Source organism: Pseudopipra pipra, chromosome Z, assembly GCF_036250125.1.
Source record: "Pseudopipra pipra isolate bDixPip1 chromosome Z, bDixPip1.hap1, whole genome shotgun sequence".
Taxonomy (NCBI): Eukaryota; Metazoa; Chordata; class Aves; order Passeriformes; family Pipridae; genus Pseudopipra; species Pseudopipra pipra.
The window spans coordinates 713,968-737,766 of NC_087581.1; the positions used below are offsets into that span (position 1 = coordinate 713,968).

Below are 23,799 nucleotides of genomic sequence, written 5' to 3' on the forward strand. Positions count from 1 at the left end.
GTGTGGTGCTGGTGTTGCTGTGGAAACCAGCTGGGTTTTTTTTTTTGAGGCTTCCAGTCAGCTGGGAAGACAGGATTGTTGGTAATTGAGGCAGAAGAGAACAACCTGCACCGTGGGATCACCTCAGAGAAGCTTTTTCATGGAGAGATCACCCCCCTGCCCAATATTCCATAAATGCTTTCAGGTGCATTAGAGGCAGGAGGTGTGACGGGGGGACAGTGATTTACCATTTTTCACCATTTTCTGGCCTCACCTGGAGGTTTTAGGGGAGGCTGGATGAGGAAAGAAAATGGCCAGATGACAGTTTGAGAGCTGAGAGCGGTGGGAGGAGGCAGCACTTGGTTGCTGATGGATGCAGGAATATGAAACATTCCCATCACAACATAAAGTCCGGCCTTTGTTTGGGATAATGAGTGGGGAATATTTTAATGAGTGGTTCTTAGTCTAGTCAGTGTCAAGGACCATTTTGGGACCAAGTGACTGAGCTAACCCCTGAGCTTGGTCCAGCAACAATCCATTTATTGGCAAATCCTTAAGGAATTTCCATCAAGCAGTTGATACAACTGAGAAACAAAACCAAACCACGCTCCTAAATCCAACAAACAACCCCCCCAAGACTTCCACCTTCCCCCCTCAATAAGTGTGCAGGAATCACTGAAATGTTCGTGGCTTTGGAGGAATTTCTTCGCCGGGGAGGCTGGAAACTCGCACAGAAACATTAATTATTAACTGCAGCCCAGAGCTGGAAGGCCTAATTTAATTTCTGCTTGGATAATGGGATGACTCATGCAACCCAACAAACTGTGGCAGAAAATGAAGTCTCCCTGTGAAAACTCTCAGTCCCCACTTCTGCCCTGAGCTGGAGTTGCTGCAGGAGAGCTTTTACAGGAGTTAAAGTGAGAAGGACAGGCTGAATTTCCTGCTGTCTTGTCAGGCAGTGCAGTTTTCCCCCTCTCAAGGATTTTCCAGCAGGGCCTGTTTCAGCAGCTCCTGGTGCTGGCCCTGCTCAGCTCTGCAGGTGGAACTGCCCCCGGGGTCAGAGATGGAGTTAAAAATCCAATCCCGCTTTATTGTTGGATTACAGCTTTATTGAATGCCTGTTTATGGTCTGGAATCGTTAAATCCCTCCCAAAAATATAGATTAGGGTTACATAACCCTGCCTGTGGGAGCTGGTGGCACCTCACTGGGCTACTGGAGTGGCTACTGGTTGGTACCAGACACCTTCCACCGGGCCAGGGCGCTCCCAGCCTGTTCCTCTCGTTACCCAGAGGAACAAATTTGGGGTTTTGGGGGGTGTTTGGCTGTGTCAGGGCTGTGTGGCCTGCACAGGAACGTAGGTGAGTCCATGTTTGATTTTACTCCTCCTTTTCCAGAGCAGTGGGTTTCTTTTCTCTGTGGGGAGGGGAAAGCACAAGTCACAATTTTTCTGCCTAAGTCATAATTTTTCTGCCTAAGTCATAATTTTTCTGCCTAAGTCATAATTTTTCTGCCTAAGTCATAATTTTTCACTTTTAAGAAGTTTAAATGTCAAGGGCCCGGTGGATTTCATATCAGAACCACCAGTTCAAGATGATTAGGGTGGGGTTTTTTTTTATAATTCAAATGTGTCAGAGGTTGGTCAGGGAAAGGTAAAATCCTGATGGTTGTGCCTGAGCACCCACCTTCTGTGGGGTCCTTCCTGCAGGCTGCTGGTTGGGAATTCAGCCCCTTCTTCATTGGGCAGAATTGTCAGACATCCACTGGGGACATGGATTTTTGTGGTTTTCTCTTGCCTAAAAGTCCTGGAGTCCTGCTGGAAAGTAATGGGTTTGTGCAGGCCCTGACCTGAGGATAATGAAATAAAACCAGCCTTGTTCTTTTACCAGAGTCAGTGGCCTGTCATCATCCTGCATGGATTAATTCTTTCAATGAGTGATATAAATAGGCCCAAAACTTAAATAAGGGGAGTAAAGTCTCGTGCAGTACAGCAAGTCCATTAATTGAAGGTTCTTTTAAATTAATTTAAGGTTCCTTTTGGTTTCTGAGGCTCACGGGTGACCTGGTTCAATTGCTAAAATTGCTCAAGTCTGGCTGGCTGTGTGGAATTCAGTGGATTTTTATAAAAATAGATCCCAATTCCCTTGGAACACTATTTTTAGTAAAAAATAGTGCAGTAAATGCAGGAAAAATTCCCTGTGAGCAGATTTTCCTGAGGTCAACCCTGTGATTTGTTTCTTAATAATGTGCTTTCGGTGTTGGGCTGGGACTTGGAAGACAAACTTGTCCTGAGACCTCCTTTAGGGAAAATAATGGGGTTTTTACAGCTCTGTGGTGTCCTGCAGTGAGGGCTGAGAGGTCAGAAAAGGCCCAGTTGGGTTTGCAGGGGAGCAGGAACACGATCAACAGGGGTGAAGATCTGAGCTGGGTTCCCAGGCTGCCTGAAAGGAGATTTTCACTTCCCTGCCCGGGCCAGGGGAGTAGGTGGTTGTGACCTACTGACCTTTTCAGTTTGTTTTCCTGGGCTGGACTGGCAGAGGAGAGTGGAGATGTGGGTCACAGCCCCGGTGCTTGGGTTTGTTTGCACTGCAGAGCTGAGATTGTATCAACCACTGTTGGCAAAATCGCCGCGGACGGTTTCGAGATCAGGAAGATACCGCAAGAATTATCCTGAATCTTATCACCTGCTGTGGCCTTCAGAAAGTCACTGTGGTGTCCTCCTGGCTGGTCTCACCTGGGGGTGAGGGCACCCTGCTTGGGGTCAGAACAGGAGAATCTCATCTGGGAATCCTCTGTGCAGGATGTGGATGTGGCTGTGTGTGGTTTAATCAATCAAAGTAAGAATCAGCTCCACTCTCCTGCCACTGAGCTGGGTTTCAGTTGCTGGGAGATTTAGGACCAGCCAACACTCTGACAAATAAATCCTCTATTTTGCTTTGAAACTGCAGATCTTGGTTATTTCCCCCCAGAGTTGAGAGCAGTGTTTGGGTGACCGTGTGTGTGGGGTTTCCTTCAGGAAACCAGAAGTGCCACAGTTAAAACACCACCTTAAAGACTGTTGTCTTTTCCATTCCGATGTGTTTTGCCAGCAGAGCCCCGAGTTAAAGATCTGTTTTGCAAACCCCACAATAAAACTCAATAATAAAACCAGCGGATGAAACTGGATCCGCGGAGTCTCCGCACGCAGGTAACATTCCGGCAGGATCTGGTTTCCCTCCTCCCAGCCAGTGGAAATTTACCTATCGTGGCTTGGGATCAAAAATGTCTCCACGGGGAGAGGAGAAAAAACAGCTCCCAGGCCCAGCCCGGCCTCCCCCGGCGCGGCTCAGGTGAAGCTCCCGCGGGTGGGACGCGGGCTTGGGGTGAAACCTGCTCTGCCTCTCGGGCCTGGGGCTGGGTGAGTTGCCTTGGGGACCCTCAGGTGACAGCCTGGGAAGGGGAGAGGGACTCATCCCTCTGGTGGGGCTGGGAGGGGGGTCTTTGCCACTTGTTCATTCCAACCAGCCCAGCTCTAATTTTGTTGTTTCGATCGTTGGTTCGGGCAGTTCTCGTGTGTCCTGTCGGGAGCTGACGTCTGCAGCTTCCCTCCTTACACCTCTTCTCTCAGTGGGCATTTAGAACATCCAGATGTGTTCCAACCCTTGCTCAGGTTGGTTTTACAGCCCATCTGTCCAGGTTCAGCTGCCTCTCCTGGATCACCGTGCTCGGCCCCTGTTCTTCCTCTTTTGTTGCCATAACTCTTCTCCAAACTTCCCAGCTCCAGGGGATTTTATTAATCCATAATGAGTTTTCTTTGTGTGAGTGCTGTAGTGGGTGTTAGAAGTGACTTTTAGCTGTTCAGAGCAGCTGGAGAAGTGAGTGTGGTGTTCAGTTAACAAATTGTGAATCATCCAGAGAAATATTCCCACAGAACTCTCTTGAATAATCTCTAAATGCATCTGTGTTTTCTGAGGTGAATTGGGGTTTGTTCACTGCAGGTGAAGTCTGGGTTTTGCTGCCTAATTGGCTTCCACTTCCTAAGCTTCCAAGTCCCCTAAAATGGCACCAGGACTTGCAGCTGAGAACACCCAACCTGTCTAAAGGTTACCCTTCAGCAGAGAGGAGGACTCTGTAACCTCTGCCATGTTTGGAGGAGGCAGGAGAACATAAAGTTGGTGTTAATGATTGGACAGAAGGCAGCATGGGTATAGTCAGCACTAATAAATAGCTCACCAGGCCCTGGCACGGCGGGGGCAGGACAGGAGGGTGGGCAGGGGGGGCAGAGTGTCCCCAGGGTGCTGCTGGGTGATGAGCAGGTGAGGAGGGAGGGGAGGAGCATCCCAAGATCCTGTCCAGGAGTCTCCCACCTCGGTGGGAGGGAAGCAGCTGCCTCTCTCCACTTCTTGCTGAAGTGATGTTTGCCGTGGGAGAACGCTCTGTGAGGACAGGAGATGCTGATCACTGGTGGAGATATTTAAGTGGTGGAGATATTTAATTGTGCTCTCCTGGTGGTTGTCTGGACAGCTGGACACTGACTTTGTGCCCTTTTGTTCCTGTGGTACCTGGAGCTGTTCAGCAGAGACAACTCATGATCACACCACTGCTCGTGGCATCTCTTTGCTTTTTAAGATATATCTAATTATGCAAGTGCTTTTTAGACCTCTTGCTCAGGCTGGAGACCTGTCCCTCCTCCTCCACTCCTCAATGCCTGAGGAAGGGGGGCTGGAGGAGGCCCTTGTTCCCCTCCTGTGGATCCTCTTCCCTGATCCAGGTCCCGCTGAGCCGAGTGTCTGATCAGCCTTGTTATCCTGCTCTGCTTGCTGGAGAATCAGGGCTCCAGCTGATGTTTGTTGGCCTTCAGACATGACATCCCCACTTCTCCTTAACCCTCCCAGTCTCTAATTGTGCCTGGGGATCACTTTGTTCTTTGGGGTTTGGATCCTGGCTCTTCTCCCTCAGAATTTGGGAGCTCTGTACAAAAACCAACCCAAATCCTGATTTTCTTGCACAGCCAGAGAGGGTGAATCAGGTGATGGATGCTCTGTGTCTCTGGCTGGGGAACAGGGTCCCAGCCTCTGGAATGCTTCAGCTGGGATGTGCCACTTCAGGTGTGTTTTGGAGAGTCTCTTTAGATCATCTTTTGCCTCTTGCAAAACCTGAATTAGGGATCCTCCACTAATGAGACTTTCTCCTGCCTTTTTTTTTTCTTTTAGGCTGTTTCTGTTTGGTTTCTTTTGATTTGGTTGATGTGCAGAGGTGCCCTCAGTGCATAAGATGCCACTCTAATAAATATTTTGACTTTTTAGACAAACCTGAGTGACACTGAGAGTGTAGAAACAGCAACTTCAGTGAGGTCAGGGCAGGCTCGAGCTTCTGCCTGGGTTTTTCTGTGCTGTCTTCTCTGAGTGAAGGCATTTTCTTTGCTCACAATTTGCAAGCAAACAGCCCGGGAGGAACCCGGGGGGAAAGTGGGGCATTGTTTTCTCAACACAGGCTCAAATTACCGTAATTGGAGCTGGGATCTTGCAGCTCAGGGGAGGTTTATCCGAGCAGGGAAGGGAGCACTGAGATGTGCCAAGTGTCAGGGAACGCTGCTTTACACCAAAAAGTGCTGAGACAGGTTTAAAAAAATCATTTTGGAGGTTTTAGTTTGAACCTGGCTTCCTTATTTTTGCCGCCTCGGAACAAAAATGTTACGAATCTTCTCCCTTGTCTTGGAAGAGCTTTAGAGTGCAGGAGGAATTTTGTGGGGTCTGGACAGTTTGGGATGGGAAATGGCCCTGTTCAGCAAATCCCCTTCTGGTTTTATTGCTGTTATTGTCACATTATTATGGCTCTGATGTTATTAATCTGCTCTCACTCTGCTTTCACTGAACTCTTACCAGCTCTGGGTTCAGAGAAACCTCCTTCTGGGAGGTTCTTCTCTTCCACATCCTCTTGCCAACTGTTGCTCTTCAGGCTGGAAGTGCACCAAGAATTAAAACATTTCCTTTTCTCTTGCAGGAGGAGTCTCGCATCCTCAGGGTGAAGGTGGTGTCGGGCATCGACCTGGCCAAAAAAGACATCTTTGGAGCCAGGTGGGTGCTGGGCTGAGCCTCTTGGAGGGCACCCAGAGAGCCCTTCCCAAAAAACCAACCAGGTAACAGCCGGGGAGAAGCTGCTTCTGGAGCCCAAACCAACCCAAAGCCGTTAATTTTCTTTTTCGGAGGTTTTTTAGCTATAGAAATGACTAATTTCCTAAGGGATAAATGAGCCTCCCCGTGGCTTTCCCTGCATTTCTGTAATGCTGCTTACAAATTGTTCATTAGCTTGCCTGTCTACATGAAAGCAGCAATTAAAAGTTTAATGAACTTGAATTTTTTGGGTGAAATTGGTGGCTGAGTGCAGAACGTGGCAAGGCAAAGCTGCTTTATTTATTCTTTCCTTTATTCTTTCCTTTATTCTTTCCTTTATTCTTTCCTTTATTCTTTCCTTTATTCTTTTCTTTATTATTTCATTTATTATTTCATTTATTATTTCATTTATTATTTCCTTTATTCTTTCCTTATTATTTCATTTATTATTTCATTTATTATTTCATTTATTATTTCATTTATTATTTCATTTATTATTTCATTTATTATTTCATTTATTATTTCATTTATTATTTCATTCATTCTTTCCTTTATTCTTTCCTTTATTCTTTCCTTTATTCTTTCCCTTATTCTTTCCCTTATTCTTTCCTTTATTCTTTCCTTTATTCTTTCCTTTATTCTTTCCTTTATTCTTTCCTTTATTCTTTCCTTTCTTCTTTCCTTTATTCTTTCCTTTATTCTTTCCCTTATTCTTTCCCTTATTCTTTCCCTTATTCTTTCCTTTATTTTTTCCTTTATTCTTTCCTTTATTCTTTCCTTTATTCTTTATTCTTTCCTTTATTCTTTATTCTTTCCTTTATTCTTTATTCTTTCCTTTATTCTTTATTCTTTCCTTTATTCTTTATTCTTTCCTTTATTCTTTATTCTTTCCTTTATTCTTTATTCTTTCCTTTATTCTTTATTCTTTCCTTTATTCTTTATTCTTTCCTTTATTCTTTATTCTTTCCTTTATTCTTTCCTTTATTATTTCCCTTATTATTTCATTTATTCTTTCATTTATTCTTTCCTTTATTTCAATCAGATTTATTGTGATTTTTAACAGGTGCTGAATTTCAATCAGATTTATTGTGATTTTTAGCTGCTGGATTTCAATCAGATTTATTGTGATTTTTAACAGGCCAGGTGCTGTATTTCAATCAGATTTATTGTGATTTTTAACAGGCCAGGTGCTGTATTTCAATCAGATTTATTGTGATTTTTAGCTGCTGGATTTCAATCAGATTTATTGTGATTTTTAACAGGCCAGGTGCTGTATTTCAATCAGATTTATTGTGATTTTTAACAGGCCAGGTGCTGTATTTCAATCAGATTTATTGTGATTTTTAGCTGCTGGATTTCAATCAGATTTATTGTGATTTTTCACAGGTCAGGTGCTGTATTTCAATCAGATTTATTGTGATTTTTAGCTGCTGGATTTCAATCAGATTTATTGTGATTTTTAACAGACCAAGTGCTGGCAACTTTGGTGGCAAATCCCCTCTGGAATTCTCCCTGGCTGCCCAATCACAGGCCATTAAATGTGATTTTCTCTCTTGCAGCGACCCCTACGTGAAGCTCTCCCTGTATGTGGCAGATGAGAACAGAGAACTTGCTCTGGTGCAGACAAAAACCATCAAAAAGGTACATTTAAAATCAGTTTATTCTGCTTAATTCCACTGCTTTGGGAACATTAAGAACACTCTGGTGTTTAAAAAATAATTTTATTTTTTTTTCCATTTTTTTTTCATTTTTTAAATTGCAAAGCCAAAGAAACTTCAGGGTGTAAATATTATTTCTTTTCCAGACCCTGAACCCCAAATGGAACGAAGAATTTTATTTTAGGGTAAGTCTCTCTGCTAGGACATGCACAGTTAATCTTATTTTAAATCTGTTATTTCCATGTTGACTTAAAAACCTTCCTGCCCCTTGCACTTGCTGTGTTCCTGGAGGGGTTGGAATGCTCAGCAGGAACTGGCTGCAGGTTATTCACCAATAAATACAATTATTTATTTATGATTTATTTATGATTTATTTATTATTTATTTACCAATAAATACAATTATTTATTTATTATTTATTTACCAATAAATACAATTATTTATTTATTATTTATTTATTATTTATTTACCAATAAATACAATTATTTATTTATTATTTATTTATTATCTATTTACCAATACATGCAATTATTTATTTACTATTTATTATTTATTTACCAATAAACACAATTTTTATTTATTATTTATTTATGATTTATTTACCAATAAATACAATTATTTATTTATTATTTATTTATGATTTATTTACCAATAAATACAATTATTTAGGTATTATTTATTTACCAATAAATACAATTATTTATTTATTATTTATTTATTATCTATTTACCAATACATACAATTATTTATTTATTATTTATTTATTATTTATTTACCAATAAATACAATTTTTATTTATTATTTATTTATTATTTATTTACCAATAAATACAATTATTTATTTATTATTTATTTATTATTTATTTACCAATAAATACAATTATTTATTATTTATTTATTATTTACCAATACATAAAATTATTTATTTATTATTTATTTATTATTTATTTACCAATAAATGCAATTATTTATTTATGATTTATTTATTATTTATTTACCAATAAATAAAATTATTTATTTATTATTTATTTATTTACCAATAAATGCAATTATTTATTTATGATTTATTTATTATTTATTTACCAATAAATGAAATTATTTATTTATTATTTATTTATTTACCAATAAATGCAATTATTTATTTATTATTTATTATCTATTTACCAAAAAATACAATTTTTATTTATTATTTATTTATTATTTATTTACCAATAAATACAATTTTTATTATTTATTTACCAATAAATACAATTATTTATTTATGATTTATTTATGATTTATTTATGATTTATTTACCAATAAATACAATTATTTATTATTTATTTATTTATTATTTATTTACCAATAAATACAATTTTTATTTATTATTTATTTATTATTTACCAATAAATACAATTATTTATTTATTATTTATTTATTATTTATTTACCAATAAATACAATTATTTATTATTTATTATTTACCAATACACACAATTATTTATTTATTTTTTATTTATTATTTATTCACCAATAAATACAATTTTTTATTTATTATTTATTTCCCAATAAATACAATTTTTTATTTACTATTTATTTATGATTTATTTTCCCCAAAATACAATTTATTATTTATTTATGATTTATTTATTATTCATTCCCCAATAAACACAATTATTTCTTTACTATTTCTTTTCCTTGCAGGTCAACCCCACCAACCACCGGCTCCTCTTCGAGGTGTTCGATGAGAACAGGCTGGTGAGTGCTGGGCTGGGGGGAATTCTGCTTCCCCCCAGGTTGTGTTTGCAGGGGGAGAAGGCCCCAAACTGCTGATTTTGCCTTTATTTCCTTGAAATATTCCCTCTGGGAACTTGTCCCCGAAGCTCTCGGCCCCAAAGGGGAGCTTTTTTAAGCCGGCGCGGTTTAGATTTCCATCAACGCCCTGATGGAAAAGGAGCAGCTGGGACGGGGCCGTTAAAAAAAAACAAAAAGGGAAAAAACAAACCCCCCACACTGGAGAGGGGGAACCAGCCACGTGACCGCCGCCACCCGACCCTCCGTCACCGGCACACCGGCTGCTCCTGCCCAGTCATGCCCGGAATGCCGCTTGCCGCTCGGGCTCTTTGCGCTCTCTGTGGCTGCCAGGGCCGCAGTGCTAAGCGGTTGCTTTGCCCCCGAGCCCATGCCTCTGGTTTTTAACTCTCCCTCCGCGCTCTCCGCCTCAAACCATGGCCCGTCGGCTGCGGGTTCATTTTGGCTCCGGCCGAAGCCCCGCGGCCCCCGAGTCGGAGCTCCTCGAGCGGGGGGAGGACGACTTTTGGCTGCCGCGGAACGCCTGCGACCCGAAGAGGAGCACGGCCATGTTCATCCCGCAGCTGCTGGGCGGCGCCGAGGCCCGGCCCACGCGCAGCTCCTCCGTGCAGATCTCGCTCCAGCGCAAGGGCGACGGCGGCGACGACGCCGGGCCCTGCCAGCCCTCGGCCCTCGGCGAGCGCTGCTGCGCCGCCCCGCCGGAGAACCACCCTGCCGCCCCGGGCAGCCCGCGGGGGACCCCCAAAAACTCCAATGGAACCGTTTGCCATAATCACCGAGTGTTTCGTGCCGTCCCCTCCAAGGAGGAGGCGGACGAGGCGCCGTCGGGTCGGAACGTCAGCGGGGTGAGGATCCAGCATCGGGCGTCCAGCGCGGATGTGCCTCAAGTGACTCTGCTTCCCTTGGGCTCGGAGGCTCCGAGTAACGCCGAGCCCCGGCGCTGGTCCTTGCAGCATGTGCCGGATCCGGCGGCGAATTCGGGGAAGAAGCTCTTTGTTCTCCAGTTACAGCAGCCGCCGAGCGGAGCGGGCGCGGGGGGCGGGGGTGACTTCGGGTTTACCGGCACAAAGGGAGACAGATTGGTCAGGTACCCCCGGATACGGCTGGAAAGGAGCACTTCCTACCCCGTGCAGCCGCCGGCGGAAGGAATCGACCCCCCGGCCGACGGGCCGGGCTCGGAGCCGCCCGGGGCCGGCAGGAGCAGGTCAGAGATACCGGGCAGCGACTCGGGGGAGCGGATTCCTCAAGGGCAGGGCTGCTTGTTTAAAATCAGGCCGGAGCAGAACACGAGGCAGCAGCACTTCAGGATTCTTGTCACCCGCGGGCCCGAGGAGCAGAGTCAGGGGGTCGGCGCCGACGGTCCCGGCGCCGTGGTAAGTCCCGGTGTGCCGTGCCCGGCAGAGCCGGTGCTGGAACGTTCTGCCTTTGTCAGGACCGAGCCTGAGTGGTCTCTGTTTCTGATCTAACACAGCTTTGCTCAGCTGTGGTTCCATCCAGCGCGGTATTTTCGGGCCCCGCCGTCACACGTTTCCCGGCTCGGCGTTACGTCAGCCGGAAAGATTCTTAAAAATCGCAGCGTCCAAACGGCAAATTAGGTGTTCGTGTCGACTTGGCCGAGGCCTTCGCGCGCCCTGGTTTGAAAACCAAATCTTTTGGCACCTTCTGGAAACGAAAGCAGCTCGTGCTGGTTTTGTGTGCCCCGAGCCCGGGCGGCTCGGTTGTTGAAACGCAGCCCGGAGGCAGCTGCTCCTGCAGCAGGGCCAGGGATGACTCTGCAGCTCCCATGACCTTCTTTCGAGCTCTTGGGTGGGCGTCGTGAGGGGAAACCAGGGAGGGTCCCTCAGCTTTGGTTGCCAAAGAGGGAAATCAAACCTCCATAAACTAGAGCAGGTGCAGGTTTGGTGAGGGAGCAGTTCTGCTCCAGGAGTGTGTCGTGTCTTTTCCTGGCAGCCTGAGGACGTCTCAGCAAGGAAATCTGGAAGGCAGAAGCTTCTTGAGTTGACTTGCAGCCTGCTAAGTGTTCTCAGCCCCAAATTCATCGAAATCTCATCCTGCAAATGAAACAGGGGAAAAAAAACAAATGTCTGATTTTTCCCTCTCCTGTTTATTCCCCCTGCGTCGGATTTTGCGCAGCTCCTTCGGCCTGGTTGTCGCTGGGGGCCGAGAGGGCCGGGCTGGGTGGGTGGGAAACTGGGAGCCACTTGAGAAATGACCCGTTGGCCAGCTGGTGGGGAGAGCTGACAAAGGCAGCTTTGTTGGGAGCCGAACACGGCGCTGCAGGAGTGGGAGGGAATTCTAATTCGGCTCCCGAGCAGAAACGGCACCGCTGGCTCTGGAAAGCTGCGTTTCGCCCGGCTCAGCTCTTCTCTGCTTCCTCAGAAATCCTTTCAGGAGAAATGTTGTGCAAGTCCAGATTTAGACACGTTCCAGAGACACCAGATGCATCAAGCAACAAGAGCAGGCTCAGATAAGGGGGAGGGAACCTTCCTCTGGTGGTCATTTTTAGCCCCCAGAGCTGGTAACAAAGGCAGAGCTCTTGGCTGGAATCCTTCTCCAAAATTAGTAATTAGCCCCTGACAATTACATGACTGTGATTAAGCTGAGGAAAAATATTTACTCTTTCTCAGAATCCCATAATAACGTGTTCTGATGCATTATTATATTATGACATGTGTAAAAAGTCCCTCTCTCTCCCTTTTGTAAACACCCTTTAGGCACTGGAAGGGGCTCTCAGGTCTCCCTTGTCTTTAATTTTCAGACAAGTTTTCAGAGAGTCAGGAGTTGGCAGTGCTGTCTCTGCCCCATCCGTCCACATTCCGAAAGGGAACGGTTCTGCATTTTGGGTCAGGCATTTTTCTCCCTGGAAGCTGTGTCTGTTGGGATTTCTCTGTGAAGAAACCCGAGGAAAGCTTCCTGCAGAAGAGCTGGAGAAATAATCTCACTGGTTTTATAACAGCAGCAATAAAGTCTTTGCTCCAGCCTGGAAAAAATCGCGGGCGGAGTTTGGGCCTGGAGCGAGCCCTGGCTCCGTAACGGAAGCGCTGACGGGTTTAACGCTGCAGGTGCCAGCCAGAGCTGCCCTGGTGGGCACATCCAGCCCCAGAAAATTACAGAGGAGAAGCCAGAGAGAGAGCCTTGATTGCTTTTTGTGCCGCTCTTCGAGAAAAGCCGCCGAGCGATGACGAATTTCGGGACGCGCGTGTTTTGCGCCCGTCGGCAGAACAGAAGTTCTGCCCGGGAAGTTTTCAGCTCAGCAGCTCGTTCTGAAGCCTGATCGACCTCGTGTCGTCGGGTTCCAGGTGAAATCTCACTGGAAAATGTGTTATTGCATCTAAAGTCCAGCGCTTTGAGCTGTCTTTTCATCTGGCACTGGGAGCTCCCAGCAGTCAGTTGTGGGCAGAAAAATAAATTACTCCAGCCAGCAGCGTGACCAAGCAGGTTTGGGTGTCCTAAAGGGAAGAAGAAATCAGAAGGGGGTGTGGGAGAAGCTAATTCCAGAGCTGAAGGCAAAGCAGTGAGATGAGCAGATAGTTCTGCACTTCTGGCCTTTCTGCTCTTTGCTCTGATCCAGTTTTCAATCCCTAAACATCAGCTCGTGGTGCAGATTATTGCATTTTTGTTTCAAGAGGGTTTTTTTGGCAGTAATTCCTTCCTTTCTTACAGGACAAGGGGCAGAAGCTTTGGCAGTGCAAGAGGAGTAATTTAGGATTGGAATAATTGCTGTTTAATTGCTTAATCCCTTTAAGAAAGGATCCAGTTGTGGTCATCCCCACGTGCCAGGAAAGGGACTTTTATTCAGATTTATGGCTCTGTTTTGGCAGGGCCTGGGAAATGAAAGTTAAAATTAAATAAAATTAATTAAATAAATTAAATAAATTAAATAAATTAAATAAAAAGGTGGCAATTAAAAATGCCACCTTTTAAAGAACAGGTGCAACGAGCAGGGTTGGAGGTTTTGCCACCCAAAACTGGAAAAAGAACGATTTCAGGAGCGACCTTCCAATTCAGGTCTTGCCAAGTGAGATGGGTTTTTATGGGTTTATGGGTTTTTATTTTGCTTTTCTGGTGTAAATTTACTCCTTTTCCTGCCTTTTTTTCTCTCCTGTGCCAGACCAGAGACGACTTCCTGGGCCAGGTGGATGTGCCGCTCAGCCACCTCCCGGTGAGCAGAGGAACAGCTTTATTTTTGGGGGAAAAAAAGCTTATTTTGGGGCAGATTTGCTGCAAGAACTGTCTATTCATTATTTTAGCAAGAAATAATTAAAATAATTGAGGTGTGGGGCTGGAATCATTTTGTTGTCGACAGTCAGATTATTGTTTGTTGCTGTTTCTTGATAAATTGAGGGATCTGGTGGGTCTGTAATTCCCTGCCTGGTTTCCTCCCAGCAGCCAGGATCCTGCAGGGACCCCAAAATTACAAAATTAAGGGCAATTTCTATTGCTAGAGGCGTATAAGTAGAAGTAAATATGTATATTTTTATATATATGTATTTATATGTATAAATTTATATATATATGTATAAATTTATATATATGTATAAGTTTATATATATTTATATGTATATATTTATATATATTTATATGTATATATTTATATATATTTATATGTATATATTTTTATATATATTTATATATATATTTATATGCATATATTTATATGTATTTATATATATATTTATATATATTTATATATATATTTTTATGTATATATTTATATATATTTATATTATATATTTATATATTTATATATATCTATATGTATAAATTTATATATTTATAGGTATATATTTATATGTATTTATAGGTATATATTTATATGTATATATTTATATATATTTATATGTATTTATATATATATTAATATATTTATATGTATTTATATATATTTATATGTATAAATTTATATATATTTATATGTATATATTCATATATATTTATTTGTATATATGTATATATTTATATATTTATGTGTATATATTTTTACATATATATTTATATGTATATATTTATATATATTTTATTCTGGTTTCTCCCCCGCTCCCAGACCGAAGACCCGACCATGGAGCGACCCTACACATTTAAGGATTTCCTCCTCAGGCCCAGAAGGTGAGGGGGAAAATCACAGAATCATAGAATCATAGAATCATAAAATCATAAAATCATAGAATCATAGAATCATAGAATCATAAAATCATAGAATCATAAAATCATAGAATCATAGAATCGATTGGGTTGGAAGAGACCTCCGAGCTCATCGAGGCCCCGTGTGCTTTAGAAGAAGAAATCCTGCTGGGTTTTTAATTGGAGATATTAAATGTCAAATTTAATCTCAAGAAAATGTCAATAAAATCTCATTTTTCGATGAGATATTAAATGGACTTCCTCGTCCCGCAGCCACAAGTCGCGCGTGAAGGGTTTCCTGCGGCTGAAGATGGCCTACATGCCCAAAAACGGGGGCCAGGAGGAGGAGAACGGCGACCAGAGGGACGACTCCGAGGTAAGGCTGGACTCTCAAGGTTCCAGGAAACTGTGGGAGCAGCTGGAGCTTGGAGGGTTGGTTCCCCTTGGCCCCCAACCCTTGATGGGTTTGAGTTGGTTCCTCCCGGTGAAAGGAGGTTTTTTTGTCTCCCTCCCTCCCCCAGCACGGCTGGGACGTGGTGGATCCCGGCGACCCCGCGGCCCAGCGGCAGGAGGAGCTGCCGCCCCCGCCGCTGCCCCCGGGCTGGGAGGAGAAGGTGGACAACCTGGGCAGGACCTACTACGTCAACCACAACAACAGGAGCACCCAGTGGCACCGGCCCAGCCTCATGTGAGCGGCGCGGAGAACTCCCGGGGGCCTGCAGGGCAAAATTCTTGGGCTCGAGAGACCTCCCCACCCCCAGAGGGACAGGGAGATCCTGGGAAGTGCCAGGGTGGGAGGGAAGTCAGAATAGGGGGAGCCAGAGGTGGAATTTTTCAGGAATTTCACAGGAATAAATGACTTTGTTCTGTAGAAAGTCAACTCCGTTGAGTTTTGACGGGGTCGAACGGGTGAGCTTGGAGGAGATCCTGGTTGTTCCTCGGCGTCCAGGCTGCGTCCCCTGGCTGTGCTAACAGCTCTGCAAGCTGGATTTAGGAAGAACTGACCTCTAAACCATGGCCAAGGGAGTGCTGGATTCTCCAGCCCTGGCCTGACACGTGCACGAATAACGAGTTTTATAACCAGAATTTCCCGGGTTTCGAAGGCGACCGACAAAGTAGGGCTTGGGTTTAATTGGGGTTATTTTGGGTTATTTTCGTGTTCTTTTCTGCAGCGACGTGGGCTCGGACTCCGAGAACAACATCCGGCAGATCAACCAGGAGGCCGCTCACCGGCGGTTCCGCTCACGGCGCCACATCAGCGAGGACCTGGAGCCGGAGCCGGCGGAGAGCGGGGACGTCCCTGAGGTGGGTCCTGAACCTCAGACTGCTCCAACACCCAAGGCTCTGCGTGAACCCTTAACTGATTTGATTTGGTTTTGTCAGCCCTGGGAAACCATCTCCGAGGAGGCGAGTGCCGGCGGGGATTCCTTGAGCCTGGCGCTGCCGCCCCCTCCCGCGTCGCCGGTGTCGCGGAGCAGCCCCCAGGAGCTGTCGGAGGAGCTGAGCAGGAGGCTCCAGGTCGACGCCAACGGGGAGCAACTCGGCTCTTTGGTTGTACGTAGGGGGCCGCTCTTCCTCTCAACTTCTGCTGCTCAAATATGTTGTTATTTAGGATAATCTGAGTCACTTTGAGGTAAAACAGCAGCACTTAACTTCAAGACACCTTTCTTGTGTTTCCCTGCCAGCAAAGAGAACCCTCCTCCAGGCTGAGGTCGTGCAGCGTCACGGACGCGGTGGCCGAGCAGTCTCAGTTAGCCCTGGTAAGCCCAGAGCTCCCTTCCCAAACGAGGTGTGAGTAAAACTGTGAATAAAAACCGGTCTGACTGCAAAAGAATAATTTAAAAAAATTCTACTTTTCTCAGGGGGTTTTTTGCCTCCGGTTTTGTGTCAGAAATGTGTCGCCTGTGAATCTGCAAGTAGCAAATCTGGGCATAATCTTTCCTGAAATACTGAGTTTAGCATTGCTCTAAAACATCATCTGACCTGACCTTAACCAGATTTAATCCTTCTTTTCCATTCTCTTGACTGCAGGGTTCTTTAACTCTTACTTATCCAAACTGATAAAAGGGGAAAAAAAAAATATGATAAAAATCCACCTTTCTGAGCCAAACTCATTAAACCCCAGAGTTCCTTTTTGTCACTAGGAGTTCAAAAGTTGGAGGGTTGTTTGCTGAGCAAGGTGCCTGAATCTGGACCAGGCTGATCCAAAGGATCTCTTGGGAGAAGAAAAATGATCTGCCCCCAAGAGCTTTGTATGAAATGAAATCAGAAATGGTTGTTGGGATTAGGAACGACGTGAGTCAACAAGTCGCTTTTTTTGGAAGGCGCCGGACTTGGAGATGTTTTGAGCTGTTGTAAAATGATGCTGTGAGGGGTCAGGTGATGTAAAATAAGGACAGGGTGGTTTCTTGCCCAGCAGCCCTCCGTGGCCTACGTGCACACCACCCCCGGGCTGCCCTCGGGCTGGGAGGAGCGCAAGGACGCCAAGGGCAGGACCTACTACGTCAACCACAACAACCGCACCACGACGTGGACGCGGCCCATCGTGCAGGTACAGGGCAGGCCCTCCAGCTGGGGGTCAACTTCAAAGTTAAAACAGAAATTCAATTCCAGAAGCTCTGGAATTTAAAGGGAAAAATCCCGAGCGTCGTCGCGACGACGCGGGTGAATCGTAAAAAATAATTGATGGAGATGGTTTTTCTTTGGGTTGGGTTGAGGCCCAGATCGAGCTGGGAGGGAAGGAATTTCCAGAGAGGGGTGGAGGAACTGCTAAAAGGAGGCAGATGTGTTCTTAGGGTTGAATTTGAAAGTTAACCCGCTCCATTAATAATGTATTAAATCAAATTCCGTTAAATCGTCATCTTTAGGAAATTAAGAATGATCATCATGATGCTAATAAGCAGTGCCACGGTTTTTAAAGTGCCCTGGCAGTGTTGGTGCCCTTTGTGACTTGGCTCTGCCCCCCTCAGCTCGCCGAGGACGGGCTGGTGGCCCCGGGCAGCAGCGGCAGCAGCAGCAACCACCTGAGCGAGCCGCAGATCCGGCGGCCCCGCAGCCTCAGCTCCCCCACCGTCACCCTGTCGGCCCCGCTGGAGGTGAGGACACCCCTGCAGCCCTTGGTGCCTTCCCCAAGGGGGTTGGGTTGCTTTTGTTAAGCTGTGCTGAGGGGAGAGCCAGTTCTTCCGATCCTCGGGTCGGTTTCGATGAGTTTTGGTGAGTTTTGGTGAGTTTCGGTGAGTTTCGGTGAGTTTTGGCGTTGGCTGCTCCGCAGGGCATGAAGGACTCGCCGGTGCGCCGGGCGGTGAAGGACACCCTGTCCAACCCCCAGAGCCCGCAGCCGTCCCCCTACAACTCCCCCAAGCCCCAGCACAAGGGGGCCCAGAGCTTCCTGCCCCCGGGCTGGGAGATGCGCATCGCGCCCAACGGCCGCCCCTTCTTCATCGACCACAACACCAAGACCACCACCTGGGTAAGGCCTGCCCACCCTGCCCTGAACTGCTGCTGCCTGTTCTCCTGCCTGCACAGCCCCCCCTTAGAGCCAAAAAGGAGTTTGTAGACCTGCCTTGACCCGGGGGGTTTTGGGTTCCAGGAGGACCCGCGGCTGAAGTTCCCGGTGCATCTGAGATCCAAAGCGTCCCTGAACCCCAACGACCTGGGCCCTCTGCCTGTAAGTGACCCTCCACCCGCCGTGCCAGGCTCTCCTCTGCCCCTGGCACGGGCACCGGGGCCTTCCTGGGAGTTGGGACCTCCCTGGGACCTCTTCCTGTGCTCCCTGAGCTTCCAGACACCCGCCCGGGCCTTGGTGGCCTCTCTGCTCTTTGCTGATCACTTATTGCTCAGCAAAAACAGAGCAGATTATTCCAAGCAAAGTTCTGTCAGTGCCCCAGCACGTTCTGGGATCCAGAAACCTGAATAAGGGTTGATTTTTCTGTAGAACTTCCATATTTTGTGGAGAAAACTCTGATTTTAAGGTCAGAAGTTTGGCCATACTCGTAACCAAAGTATAATAGGGATTTAGAGCCACCTCAGCTGCAGAGCATCTCTGACAGTTCCATGAGGTGGGCAGGGCATTGCTTCAGGCCCTGTGACACTTGTTTTACTTAATTATTTCCTCTTTTTTTTGTTTTTATTTCCCCTTTCCAGCCCGGCTGGGAGGAGAGAATCCACCTGGACGGGAGGACCTTCTACATCGACCACAGTAAGTGAAGCACTGGGGCCCCAGAGCAGCTAAGAGGGAGCTCCCCAAGCCTGGAAGTGAAAGCTCTGTGATTTTACTCTTCATTTAGGAAGCCAGGTGTTGGTTTGTGGAGACATTGAGCCCAGAGACTTAGTGCCCTCCTACGGTACTGTAGCTCGCTTTCGTTGGCTCATCAGTTGTCCCTCTCTGACTTGTGAAGCATCAACGTCTCCTCTCTGTGGTTCCTTTTGTTCCTGTTGATATTTTGGACTCTCGTTGATATTTTGTCGTCGTTGTCGATGATCTCGTGGTTGGCCGGGCTGGGGCTTCTTCTCCTTCCTTTTTTTTTGGGTTTGTTTTTTTATTTTTTAAATTTCCAGACTCATTAATAACGAGATATTTCTTCACAGCACCGTCAGAGGAGGGCACAGAGAGGTTAAAATCTGAGTTTCACAGGGTCAGGTTTGGCCCTCAGGCCGAGTAACAGACCCCCAAGCTCACCCCTAATTAAGGACTAATTAAAGGACTAAAATTAAAGCTAATTAATCCCTGTTACTGGTGCAGCAGAGTGTTACTGGTGCAGCAGAGAGTGTTACTGGTGCAGCAGAGAGTGTTACTGGTGCAGCAGAGAGTGTTACTGGTGCAGCAGAGTGTTACTGGTGCAGCAGAGTGTTACTGGTGCAGCAGAGAGTGTTACTGGTGCAGCAGAGTGTTACTGGTGCAGCAGAGTGTTACTGGTGCAGCAGAGAGTGTTACTGGTGCAGCAGAGTGTTACTGGTGCAGCAGAGTGTTACTGGTGCAGCAGAGTGTTACTGGTGCAGCAGAGTGTTACTGGTGCAGCAGAGTGTTACTGGTGCAGCAGAGTGTTACTGGTGCAGCAGAGTGTTACTGGTACAGCAGAGTGTTACTGGTGCAGCAGAGTGTTACTGGTACAGCACAGACTGTTACTGGTGCAGCAGAGAGTGTTACTGGTACAGCAGAGAGTGTTACTGGTGCAGCAGAGTGTTACTGGTGCAGCAGAGTGTTACTGGTGCAGCAGAGTGTTACTGGTGCAGCAGAGTGTTACTGGTACAACAGAGGGTGTTACTGGTGCAGCAGAGTGTTACTGGTGCATCAGAGGGTGTTACTGGTGCAGCAGGCTGTGGGTGCCTGGCAGGGGTGCCTGGCACCTCCCAGGGTGGTTTTTTGGGATGTTGTCTGGTCGTTGCGACGCCATCGTCCTGTCGTGGGTCTGTCGTGTCCGGACTCTTGGGAGGATCAGCTGGCTGGAGGCAGGGAAGGGACAGTCCCCCCCTGGTCCTGGAGACCCTTCCTGTCGCCCTCCTGGTGCTCTTCCAAGCTGGGCATGGAAGGAACTGGGCTGTGTTGTCGCCACTGCCAACCTTGTTGGAAAACTCCGACGGGAATTCCCGGCCCGGAGAAGTCACCAAAGTCACAAAATCCCTTTTTTTTGTTGTTGTTTGCAGATAATAAAATCACCCAGTGGGAGGACCCCAGGCTGCAGAACCCGGCCATCACCGGCCCGGTAAGTGCTGCTGGGGGATTTTGACAAAACCAAGTCAAAAAACAAAGTATTTCCCTTCGGTGTCAAATTTTCCCAACGTCAAAGACCGAGCGACGTTTTTACGATTATTGGAGCGAAACGATGGCGTTTTGGGGGGTTCTTAGATTCCTCCTGGGTGCAGGGTGGGTCGTGGAGGTGTCAGGATTGAATATTTTTGGCTCTCCAAGCCCTGAGCAGCTGGAATAACGAGTCCTCTCCCTCCAGGCCGTCCCCTACTCCCGGGAGTTCAAGCAGAAATACGACTATTTCCGGAAGAAGCTGAAGAAACCCGTGAGTAGATCCGGGCAGGGGAGGCACCTCCCAGTCTTAATTAGTTGTCCTGCTCCTCAAGGGCTCCAGCAGGGATCCAAAACCACGAAGAAAAGTTTGAATTGGTTGAATTTCTCACCAAAAAAACCCATTTTAAGTCTTCCAGACTCGCAGTTTTCTAGATAAATGCCCCTAAAATGGAGGTTGGGGGTATCAATCCTTTCCTCTGTTTTTTGTCATTAGTTTGCTCAAGTCTCTCCTTTTTGAGACTCATCCAATCTTCCTTCCCCCAGGCCGACATCCCCAACAGATTTGAGATGAAGCTGCACCGCAACAACATTTTTGAGGAGTCCTACCGGCGGATCATGTCGGTGAAGAGACCCGACGTCCTCAAAGCCCGGCTCTGGATCGAGTTCGAGTCAGAAAAAGGACTTGACTACGGGGGTGTGGCCAGAGAGTGGTTTTTTCTCTTGTCCAAGGAGATGTTTAACCCTTACTACGGGCTCTTTGAGTACTCAGCCACGTAAGTAGCCGGGAAATCTTGGTGGTACCTTTGGGATGAGAGGCGGAGTCGCTCGGGGCAGGGTCATCTCCTCCTTGGGGTGTCCTGGGCAGGGTCATCTCCTCCTTGGGGTGTCCTGGGCAGGGTCATCTCCTCCCCAGGGTGTCCTGGGCAGGGTCATCTCCTCCTCCCCAGGGTGTCCTGGGCAGGGTCATCTCCTCCTTGGGGTGTCCTGGGCAGGGTCATCTCCTCCTCTCCAGGGTGTCCTGGGCAGGGTCATCTCCTCCCCGGGGTGTCCTGGGCAGGGTCATCTCCTCCACCCCAGGGTGTCCTGGGCAGGGTCATCTCCTCCTCTCCAGGGTGTCCTGGGCAGGGTCAGCACCCCCTTCCCTGCCCCAAAAAACATTCCCAGTGCTCAGGGAGAGGGGGTTTGGGGTTTTGCAGGGCTGGAACCGTGGCTCCGGGGTGGCTTTGGGGGTGTTGAACAGGTTGGGAAGGGGATGTGCAGCAGGATTTGGGATCTGGGATCTGGGATTTGGGATCTGTGATCTGTGGGATCTGTGATCTGTGGGATCTGTGATCTGTGGGATCTGGGATTTGGGATCTGGGATCTGGGATTTGGGATCTGGGATCTGTGGGATCTGAGATTTGGGATCTGGGATTTGGGATCTGGGAAAGCCCCCCCGCCGCCGTTGCCCGAGCACGACTCATTTATTTAAATATTTAAATATCTGAGCACCTGCTGATTTCCAGACTTGGTTCTTTAGCTGTTTGTTTTTTTTTTTTTTTCTTTCCTCCCCCTCTCCCCCCCCAAAAAAAAAAAAAAAAGGGACAACTACACACTTCAGATTAATCCTAATTCAGGTCTCTGTAACGAAGACCACCTGTCCTACTTCACCTTCATCGGCCGCGTGGCCGGGCTGGCCGTGTACCACGGGAAGCTGCTGGACGGTGAGTGTCCCCCTGCCCTGCCCCTGCCCTCCCCCTGCCCCTGGGAATGAAACCCCCCACCCTGGAGCCCGGGCTGAGGGACAGGAGAGTGTTAAATGTGAAATTGTTACTGAAAGATTGAGGAGAAAACACAATTTCTGCCGAATTTCGAAAGCCCGCCCCAAGTAAGCAGATTTCACTTATCAGATTTTTTGGGGGGCACAGCAGCAGAGGGAGCTCCCCAGCCTGGTTTTCTGCCATTTTAAATGGCACAGAGTGAGGGTTTTAAATGGGATCCTTGAGCAGCTGGACCTTTGAGGAAGCTGCAGGTGATGCTCCCCCCTCTCTCCCCTTCCAGGCTTCTTCATCAGACCTTTCTACAAGATGATGCTGGGCAAGCCCATCACTCTGAAGGACATGGAATCAGTGGTAAGACACATTTAACCCCCTGCCAGTGCCCTGGGTTTCAGGAACTCTGCTCTGAGTGAAATTAAACCCTGTTTAATTAACTCTGCCCCCAGGACAGCGAATATTACAACTCCCTGAAGTGGATCCTGGAGAACGACCCCACCGAGCTGGATCTCATGTTCTGCATCGATGAGGAGAACTTTGGGCAGGTAGGGAGAGGTTCTTTCCATCTCAGGGTTGGTTATTTGGGCAGTTTGACCTCTTAGACCTGGATTCTGGCTCCGGGTCTGACCGGGACCTCAGGGCCTTCTTTTGAGAACTGACTTCAGCGTTTCAAAGCAGGCCCAAAACACCCTTTTAGTGCTTGTTGCCTTTTTCCTGGAGGTTGTAAATGAAGTTCTGAGTTCCAGGGAGAACCAGGGAGAATATTGAGAACCAGGGAGAATATTGAAGCCCCAGGAGGGGGAAGTTTGAATTGGTGATTTAATTCCATTGGTGATTTAACTCCAAATTATTGCCAGCCTTCCCCTGCCAGTTTTCCCCTTCTGCTGCCACCAGTTTGTTCCCTGCCTCCAAATCCATTTCCTGAGAATTTCCTGCCTGTAAAATGCTGCTCAGGGGGCCTCAAACAACAGGTTTGTTTTTTTTTTTTGGTCCTTTTTGAAACCCAGACATACCAAGTGGACCTGAAGCCCAACGGCTCCGAAATCATGGTGACCAACGAGAACAAGAGGGAGTACATCGAGTGAGTATTCCCAGTTTTTGGGTTTGGGGGTTTTATTCCCAAAATTCCACCAGTCTCAGCTGATCAATTGGAACAACTGAAGTTGTCAAAGTGAAATCTCTGAACTCGTGGGTTCCTGAGGGGGTTTCTCTTCTCTCTCCACAGCCTGGTCATCCAGTGGAGGTTTGTCAACAGGGTGCAGAAGCAAATGAATGCCTTCCTGGAGGTGAGAGGCTCTTTGGAGCTGCCAGCTTTCACAAAATTCAGTGTTTTTTCTAATGCAGGTTTCTTATCCAAGGGGGGATCTGTGTGAAGGGAAGGCCGACGGGATGGGATGAGGATTTTAACTTTGCTTCTCTTCTTCACAGGGGTTCACAGAGCTGCTTCCCATCGACCTGATTAAGATTTTTGATGAGAATGAGCTGGAGGTGAGTGGGTTTGGTGCCCACAGGGGGATGTGTCACGTTCTGGGCTCCTCACTCTCCCTGAGTGGGAAATTAGAGTTTCTCCCTAATTAATCAATCTTTTCGTGCCACACAAAGAGCTGCCCTTGGGGGAGGTGGTTGGGGGTTGCCTGTGCAGTGCCACGACCCCTCCCTGACCCCCCC

The 23,799-nt window shown here is 46.8% G+C and overlaps 1 protein-coding gene and 1 long non-coding RNA gene across 9 annotated transcripts in view; both read left to right on the forward strand.

Annotated features, from left to right (window-relative positions):
- The window catches only part of LOC135406561 (E3 ubiquitin-protein ligase NEDD4-like), a 36,846-nt gene that overhangs the window by 11,856 nt on the left and 1,191 nt on the right, over positions 1-23,799 (forward strand). The window contains exons 2-27 of one of the 7 annotated variants that reach the window (XM_064640878.1): positions 5,960-6,033; positions 7,629-7,710; positions 7,874-7,912; positions 9,409-9,462; positions 13,628-13,678; positions 14,561-14,622; positions 14,911-15,013; positions 15,159-15,325; positions 15,810-15,942; positions 16,021-16,191; positions 16,323-16,397; positions 17,054-17,188; positions 17,607-17,732; positions 17,909-18,106; positions 18,227-18,304; positions 18,781-18,835; positions 18,924-18,980; positions 20,281-20,339; positions 20,583-20,648; positions 20,921-21,150; positions 21,959-22,080; positions 22,418-22,488; positions 22,581-22,676; positions 23,139-23,212; positions 23,357-23,417; positions 23,560-23,619. In XM_064640878.1, the coding sequence (XP_064496948.1) occupies positions 5,960-6,033; positions 7,629-7,710; positions 7,874-7,912; positions 9,409-9,462; positions 13,628-13,678; positions 14,561-14,622; positions 14,911-15,013; positions 15,159-15,325; positions 15,810-15,942; positions 16,021-16,191; positions 16,323-16,397; positions 17,054-17,188; positions 17,607-17,732; positions 17,909-18,106; positions 18,227-18,304; positions 18,781-18,835; positions 18,924-18,980; positions 20,281-20,339; positions 20,583-20,648; positions 20,921-21,150; positions 21,959-22,080; positions 22,418-22,488; positions 22,581-22,676; positions 23,139-23,212; positions 23,357-23,417; positions 23,560-23,619 (2,499 nt within the window). Of the gene's footprint in view, positions 1-5,959; positions 6,034-7,628; positions 7,711-7,873; positions 7,913-9,408; positions 9,463-9,909; positions 10,890-13,627; positions 13,679-14,560; positions 14,623-14,910; positions 15,014-15,158; positions 15,326-15,809; positions 15,943-16,020; positions 16,192-16,322; positions 16,398-17,053; positions 17,189-17,606; positions 17,733-17,908; positions 18,107-18,226; positions 18,305-18,780; positions 18,836-18,923; positions 18,981-20,280; positions 20,340-20,582; positions 20,649-20,920; positions 21,151-21,958; positions 22,082-22,417; positions 22,489-22,580; positions 22,677-23,138; positions 23,213-23,356; positions 23,418-23,559; positions 23,620-23,799 lie in introns of those variants that run through there. The other 6 variants (XM_064640879.1, XM_064640874.1, XM_064640875.1 and 3 more) reach the window with 6 other exon arrangements.
- Positions 19,012-20,252, forward strand: LOC135406567 (uncharacterized). Of its 2 annotated transcripts, XR_010426342.1 has the most exons (4): positions 19,012-19,384; positions 19,696-19,724; positions 19,771-19,894; positions 19,934-20,252. It is a non-coding gene; the product is annotated as an uncharacterized LOC135406567 (long non-coding RNA). The 2 variants fall into 2 exon arrangements; XR_010426341.1 differs by having other exon boundaries at positions 19,771-20,252.